The 8,609-nt window shown below is 31.3% G+C and overlaps 1 protein-coding gene across 1 annotated transcript; it reads left to right on the forward strand.

Annotated features, from left to right (window-relative positions):
* Positions 1-3,594: 3,594 nt before the first annotated feature.
* Positions 3,595-8,165, forward strand: LOC125870050 (F-box protein At4g00893-like). Its single transcript, XM_049550416.1, has 3 exons — positions 3,595-4,573; positions 7,939-8,006; positions 8,091-8,165. Exons 1-3 carry the CDS (start codon positions 3,595-3,597, stop codon positions 8,163-8,165), a joined length of 1,122 nt encoding a protein of 373 aa, XP_049406373.1.
* Positions 8,166-8,609: the final 444 nt, after the last annotated feature.

Raw genomic sequence — 8,609 nt, forward strand, 5'->3', positions numbered from 1 at the left:
TCCACTCAGTTTGCCTAATATGGAAATATTTGATTGTTGAGTTTATCATTTTACCTATATTAATTGATAGTATCTCAAATATTCTTATTCACTATATTTTTTAAAGGCATTAACTTAATATTAATAAAATGAGAGTATATAGATAAAAAAAATTGTCCTTTTTTGATTTGTCAAAAATGACAAATAAAAGGAAAACTTGGACAAGTAAAAGGGACAGCGAGAGTATGAAGAAACATAATTTTATTGATAAAATAATATGAGTACAAATTTGTTCATCGATTCCTTGATTCGTCATTTTGTTTGAAAATATGAAGAAATATAATTTATTGATAAATAATATAGGTACAATTTTGTTCCTCGATTTCTTGATTTTTTTTTTCCTTTCTTAAGAAATTTCTGTGATTCGAGGGCAGTTAGTTGCGTATTTTTTGAACTAGGATGATTTGGGTACTTCATCCTTAATGATATTTCATTCGGTATAGGTATATTCCCAGGATTCAACAAGTTCTTCTAATATAAAAATAGGAGTCATAAACTAACAAAAACTAAATAGGAATAAAACTCAGCACAACAGAATCTCCAATTAATGCATTTATCTAATTAAAGACATTAATTAGAGGCAACGGTTTGTTACTCATTCTAAGAGACAGTTTGACCGTACTAAAAACTGCTTAATTTTTATAAGTATTTTTAAAAATACTTTTCAGAAAAATAATAATTTGTATTTGGTTAGTTCATTTAAAAATGTTTTTTATAAGCGAATTGTGTTTGGATGAAAAAAAATTCTGAGATTCAAAATAATAAGTATCAATGCACTTCTAATATTAAGATTATTTTAAATATCTATTATAAAATTTATAATTAAATTTTATTTTATTAAATTAAATTAAAATATACATATTCAAATTGTCAATCAATATTATATATAGATGAATAAAAAAATAAATTAAATATTAATATAATATTAAAAGAAACTCTCAAGTACACCTAAGGAGCACCGATAGACCCATCCAAGGAGTCAAGTCTAGTGAGCCTCGAGTGAATGTCTAGTTACACTGTATCAAAAACCACATACTTTCATACCTTTCTAGTGTACAAGCAAAATTAAGAGGCTCCCGAGTTCAAAGGGTTACTCATAAGTCATCGGCATGTTTTTTATTCCAATCCTATTATTAATTGTTGGAAAAACAATACTAATATCTCAAAAATACAATATTTAATCTTGAGAACTTTGAACTCAACAAACAATTGATGCAATAATCCGATATTTTTCAAATACAATATTCTCTACCTATAATAGGAGATAAAAGGAATTTGGGAATATTGACCATCAATGAATACTCAATTCCTAGTTGGAAACTTTATGGGAGCTACTTTCGACGTCGAAAACAAAAGTCAAGCCAACATGTTTACATGGTATATAGAAGATATCGGCAATGAAGGAATGTTAGCTGGAGAGAAAAATAACAAGTTAAGATAATTATTAAACATTGTTTGTGAGACTTCAACAAACAACGAGGTGTTTTCTATTGTTTGGCCAATCGCAAATGTTTATCTTTTGATTACTTGGGCATTGAAGCTTATTCAAGTCCAAATATTTCTATTAATGGGTCTCTTGAGTTAACCTTCTAATTTGCATTGATTTCTAATCTGTACATATTTTCTTGATTTGTTTAGTTAGCAGTTTTGGACAGCCTTTTACTTAATTTTAGCGGGTCTTCTGAGTTTAACCTTCTTTTCATTGAGATAACTTCTTGATTTGCTTGTTTAGTTGAGCTTCTTTTTCCATTGTTTCAATATCGAGAAAAATCTAAGAAAGTTTTTCAATATTTTCTCAAAATGTTAGTACAACGAAAATAATAGTTAGGAAGTTTACATGAAGTCTGAATGTGCAAAATGCAAATCAACAAAAACTATATCAAATAGCACAAAACATTTATTGTTTGTAGACATAGAGATAAACATTTACTAATTTAGCGTTAACCAGTGCATGTAGGGGTTTTTCTTGGGAGCATGTGGGCAAGGGAGGGATAATGATATGCTATGTGTTATCAAATTGTAGACATAGAGATAACGACCGTCGGTGGAGTAGATGGATTCTCCGTTAAGATTTGTTCCTCTTGTGGAACAAGTCGTACCCGTCTGTGTAGTATTACTTACAAAAATTGCTATTTCCCCAATGCTTTCCGTCTCTATCCACATTTTTTTTTCAAAATCAAACTTGAGTACTTGAAAGTGGTATGGCATTCCATGGTCCTTCCCGTTAAAATACAAATGAACATAAAATAACATATCATCACTTGCGTTGGAGGATTGAATGATGTACTTCTCATAGCGATTCATGTCCAAGTATCCTCTGAACATAATTGGAAATTCGCTAGCCATTAGTGTAACGGTTATTCTTCCTGAATCATTATCTGGATCCAAACAGAGTAAAGCATGTGTCTTGCAGGTTAATATATAAAATTTTCTCTTGAAAACGGTCCAAATCCCAAGACGCCAATCTCCAATAATTGATTGTACTTCTTGTTTATGAAACTCTTCATTATAACCTGGCTTGCAAAAGTAAAGAGTAGGGGGATTCACATCCTCATCGTTCTCATCATCATTCTCATCATCCTCGTCGTTCTCATCATCCACATCATTCTCATCATCATCCTCATCGTTCTCATCATCCACATCGTTCTCATCATCCACATCCACATCTTCGTCGTTTTCATCCTCGTCCTCATCCACATTCTCAGTCTCTTTAATTAGAAAGAGAATTTGACATTCAGGATCCTGAGGTGGTGCAGACAAGAGGCACATCAGTATTTCGCACTCAGTAGGAAGTGGAGGTAGCTGAATTTTATCGTTTGAAATAAGATTCCAAAGATAACAATCACTAGAATAAATACTTTCTAACAAGAGCCACTCATCAGCATAAGCACGTATAAATTTATCTTTAAGTTCAGGAATACGTCTCATATAATATCGATCTTCTGATACACTGAAAAATGTCTGATTTTCCAGTTCCCCTCCAAAACAAATAACAAGCCAAGGGTGTTGTGCAGAATACGGAGGTTGAGCAGATTCCATATTCTTTTTTTTGTTGTATTCTTCCAACTTCATCTCTGGTTTGCGAAAAATAGAAACACAAATAATTAGACCTTTTGGAGAAAATTAATTTCCATTGCAAATTTGTATTTGTAAGAGAGAAAAAACAAACCAAGGAAGTTTTTTACCCATGGCAAAACTCTGTTTTGTTTTCGCGGTTCTGAAAACGATAATTGCAATAATATGTAGTTAAAGAATCTAACTTTATATTAAATAATTATTAATGAGTTCAAATACCACAAGGAAAATAAATTAGAATATATGTAGGACAAGGAAATTTGTTTTCCTTCCTTTTCCATAAATATAGTTGGGATTTCCATAAATAAAAAACATTGCCTATTATATTTCTATTTAAATTAGTTCAAATACGTTAAAGAAAAGGACAACTTTTATTTGAATAAGCAAAGAACTAACGCAATTCTTGATCTAATTTAAATAAATAGGGTAATAACAAGTCTATAACTTTCACAAACTAAATTTTTTTCTCACCGACAGACAATGGAGGATGCATTGTGGTCTTGTATTCCATCGGACCTAGTAGGATTAATATCATCACGTCTGATTGCTGGAGAATACTTTACTTTTCGTGCAGTTTGTAAAAGATGGCGCTACGCACCCATGATACCTCCACCTCGTCCTTGTCAACCAGAAAAATCGCCTTGTTTGATCACCTTGCGTGGAAATACTGGAATTGTAGAATTCTTTCATCCCGTGTACAATGTTGTGACGACTACGTCTATCCCGAACTTGAAATTAAGGGGTTCCCGAATTCGAAGTTCAAAAGCTAATTGGTTACTAATGAGTCATGGTAACCGCGGCATGTTTTTTTTTAATCCTATTAGTAATGACATAATTGAACTCCCTTATCTACAACAAGAGAATGAGAATTCTTTCTCTTCTTGGACTTTTTCATGCCCTCCCGACTCATTGTCATCTGCTTGCTTTGTTGTTGGTTTTCAGTATATTGGTAATCCCCCAATAGTATACATCATCAAGGTTGGAGACAATACATGGACATATTATAACTTCTACGATGACTATGACGATGACTATAACCTATTTTTTAGTTCAACCGGATGTAATAATCCCATATTTTTCAACAACAATGCTATCTACGTACTGGGAGATAAAGGAAATTTGGGAATACTAACCATCAACGAAAACTCAATTCCTAGTTGGGAATTTTATGGGAGTTCCTTTAGGAGTCGAAAACAAAAGTCAATCCGACAAGTTTACACGGTAGAAGATGTCGACAATGAAGGAATGTTAGCTGTTTTTCTATCTCACCATGAAGGGGATGTAGTAGAGGTTTGGAAGTACAAAATGAATGGAAAAGTGTTGGAGAGGGAAAGAATAACAAGTTTAGACGATAATAAAACATTGTTTGTGAGCTATGGAGGATCATATTTGAAAACATGTGTTGCACCTGGCCTAGGAAACAAGATATATTTTCCAATGTTTCACAAGAACAACAAAGGTGTTTTCTATTGTTTGGTTAATGGCAAATATTATTCTTTCGATTATTTTGGCCTTAAACCTTATTCAAGTCCAAATATTTTCCACTTAGTTCGACCAAGATCATGCATATGGATCGAATCAGAGAATGATTAATTGTATTTTCTTTTTTTTTGTTGCTGTTTATTTTTTCCATTAGTTAGCTTGTCTTGATAAGCGTGGAATTAGTTTGCCTTTTTATGTTTTATTGTTATATTATGCAATTATTCACTTTTTTGTAACTATACTTTTTGAATTGGCAAACTTAAACCTACTTCATATTAAAATTACACTATTGAAATTGTTTAATGTTGGCATATATAATTTCTATATAATAGAAAGGACAGTTTCAAGTCCTTTTCAACATGTCAGTTTTCTGACATTTAATTAAAGTTTGTAGGTATTAAAGTCTTTTAAAAAAATTGCAAGATAAGCTTACTTAAAAATGTTATAACTTTTGCATTGTTATTTGAACCTAAGTAAGAGCTCTTAAAAAGATCCTCCTTTTTCTATATAGTTACAAACTATGCCTTGCCTATGGTGAATATGATGGGTCTCACTTGTTATTTGCCATAAATGTTATTAAAGTCTTGCAAAATCTTTTGCAAGATAAACTTGCTTCAAAAAATTGTATTTCTTGGTTTGTTTTTTGTACCTCAGCAAGAGCTTTAAGAAAAGTCCAATCTTTTTTACTTAATTACAAATCTTGCCCTGTCATTGAAGAATATGATGAACCTCACTTTTCTATTTGCCATAGGTATCATAAGACGTGGGCTTTGGTCCACTTCCGTTTTTTCCCTCTTCTATTTGGCATAAATTTCATAGATATTTTCTTCGTTTCTATTTATTTGTCAAATATATTTGACAAATCAAAAAAATATATATTTTTCTCCTATTATATTTTCAATTTATTAACATTAAATTAATATAAATAGTAGTGAGTAAATATGTTTAAAACGTTATCAATTAATAAGAGTAAAATGATAAACGCATTATACCAATCATTATTTTCTTATGAGGTGTATCAAGTCAAAATTTCAAAAGTCAAAAGGGTCGGAGGGAGTACATACTTCATCCGTCTTTTACTTGTCCATTATTTAAAAAAGAAATTTTTTATTTTATTGTCAATTTTCATATATTAAGAATTATTTTTTTAAAAAAATTATATTATTTGTTTAGTATTAATTATTTAACCTATAAATTATTTTTTTAATGAATATATAAGTTCAATATGACAAGCAAAAATGAGCTGACATAACATATAATGTGAAGAGATGGTAGAAAGGATAAATAATGAGAAGAATCAAGGAAAATGTTATTCTCTTATTGGCTGGGAGTTTTCTCGAAAATCAATTCATATCCACTAATTATAATTAATAAAGTAAATGGTAAATGTTATCTTTAATTTGACTCTTATAATAATATAATAAAATAATATTTTACTTTTTTATTTTAATAAATTAAGAAAATTAATTATTTTTTCCTGACTTTATCATTATCGTTAAGTAATTCTATAAAATACTAATAGTCAAGTTAAGCTCCTAGATAATTGAGGGACTAAAATTAAATTAATTAATATAGTATTGTGATGACCCGAAAGGTCATTTTTGGAAATTTTGAATATTCATTTAACTAGAGTGAACTAACTGATGGTTAATTATTAAATAACTAATTTTAGTTAATGCTTAATGGGTTAAGTTTATAATTAGTTTAATACAACTTGACCCATATAGGAAAATAATTAGTAGGGTTGACACTTTTAGATTATAATTTAAGAGGGAAAAGAAAAGGTTAGAAGAGAACGCTGAAATTTTAGTGGCGGCTTCGGCGAGGGTATTGCGTGTACTTCAGGTAAGTCATCAAAATTGCCAACATCTTGTTGTATTGTATATATTGATATGAACTATATTAATGTTATTATTATAGTATTGGTTATAGAAGAGAAATCAATAACTGGTAGTGTAATTGGACTCGAGGGAATAATAGTAATGGATAAAATATGTAATTTGAGCAATGATTATGTCCCATCATTGATTCATTATAATGGAAAATCATTTGAGGTTAATATACTTATAGAAGAGGTCGGTGATTATCGGTATATATGTTTGTAGTTAGGCTTAAAGATTTATACATTAGGTTTTCTCAAAGCTGAGTTACTGACACGGTAACTACTGGATATATGTTTCTATTTAGTCTATTATTACTATTATTATAACAATATTGGCTTAGATAGAGAAACAAGAGAAATTGAATTTAATAACCTATGCTAACGTTTTCTGGGTGGAAAATTGTTAATGGCTAATGTAATCATTGGATAATGATTATGGGTAATCATTAGGTAATATTTGGATTTATATGATGGGTGGTTAATGATCAGAAAACATTTTTTTTCGAGTTACTTACTACATTATAAACTAAGTTATTGATATATTGAGACTTACCCTAGGCTTGAAAATTTGAGAAGTATGAAAGTTGGAATGTTAATTGGCATTGAGATTAGGAACTTGACTATATATTTGAGTGAGTTTTTGGGTTCAGACTAGACCTATAGTGACATGAGTGTTGTTAGTTTCGGAATCTTATTGTGACTATGTACTTGAATAGATTGCATTGATTTGGAAGCTCAACGAAAAGGGAAGGCTCAAGTCTCAGAGTGATTGTTCGGTTATTTGAGGCAAGTGGATTTCTAAAACCTTGCTAAGCGTATGAAATTCGTGTATTTCCTTGTGGTATATGTTTGGGAGTAATGAGAATTGGTGATGGGTTGACTTGTCCATGTTGAAAAATTCTAATGATGGAAAAAGGGTAATAAAAAGGCTTGTTGTTTAATTATTGATGTTGTGTCACAATTGTATTGTTGTGAATTGTACATTGATGTTAAATTGGTCATCTTCTCATTATTTGTGTGAACATGTCATTTGCATTGTTCTGAGACATGGTTGTGATAAGTGTTATGTGATAAGAGGATGTACCATTATCGAGGGTAGTATCGCACGCCGCGATGGATACTATATTTCGAGGGACGTATCGCGCGCCACGATGGTTACTATTATCGAGGATCGTATCGCGCGCCGCGATGAATGCATGGACAGATATGTCCCACATGGATCCCGGACTGAGAGACAGCGGGTGTGTATCATTAGGTCAGACATGCATCACTATACTTGACATTGCATTCATTGCATTGCACATTTTTATTATTGATGAACTTGATCTTGTGTGTTGCTGATCTTGTGAGTGCCTTTCTGTGAAACTTGTTATTGATGAATATTGAGTTGTTATTGAGAATATATAAGCTGTTAGAGTGTTGTTATTGAGTTGTATGCTTTGTAAACTATGAATTGTTAGGTTGGGCTGGTTTTATGCAGGTTGTAGCTATGGAGGTTAGGATGGGGTGTGAGGAGTACCCGTATTCTGTACCCTTAGCTTGTGTTTAGAGGTTTGCTTGTTGAGTACCGTGTGGTTTGGTACTCACCCCTTGCTTCTACAATCTTTTGTAGGTTACGAGCCCGGATCTTCGTGATATCTTCCATTCTCTTCGTTTCCGAGGCTTTCTGTGGAGATCTGAGAGGTAGCTGTTTGTCATCTCAGCGAACCTCCTTACTCCTGTTTAAGATTTTGTTTTTACTTGAAAGACAACATCATTTGAGACTTGCATATTTTATTTCAATTCTAGTATTTACATTAGAGGCTTGTGCACGTAACAACCAGATTTTGGGGATTGAATTAAGTTGACTTGTTTTCATAATAGTAATTGTTATTGAACTTTGCTTTATTTCCGCACTTTATAGAAATGATTGGGTTTTAGGCTGACTTGTCTTGGTGGGATACGACGAGTGCCATCACATCCATTTTTGGGTCGTGACAAGTATGCACATTTTCTTTATTTTTATCCTAATTGTTATTTTAACGAAAGTTTATTAATTTGACTCTTATAATATAAAATAATTTTTACTTGTTTATTTTAAAAAATTAAGAAAATTAATTATTTTTGCCTGACTTTATCATTATCGTTAAGT

The sequence above is a fragment of the Solanum stenotomum genome, chromosome 7, assembly GCF_019186545.1.
Source record: "Solanum stenotomum isolate F172 chromosome 7, ASM1918654v1, whole genome shotgun sequence".
Lineage (NCBI taxonomy): Eukaryota > Viridiplantae > Streptophyta > Magnoliopsida > Solanales > Solanaceae > Solanum > Solanum stenotomum.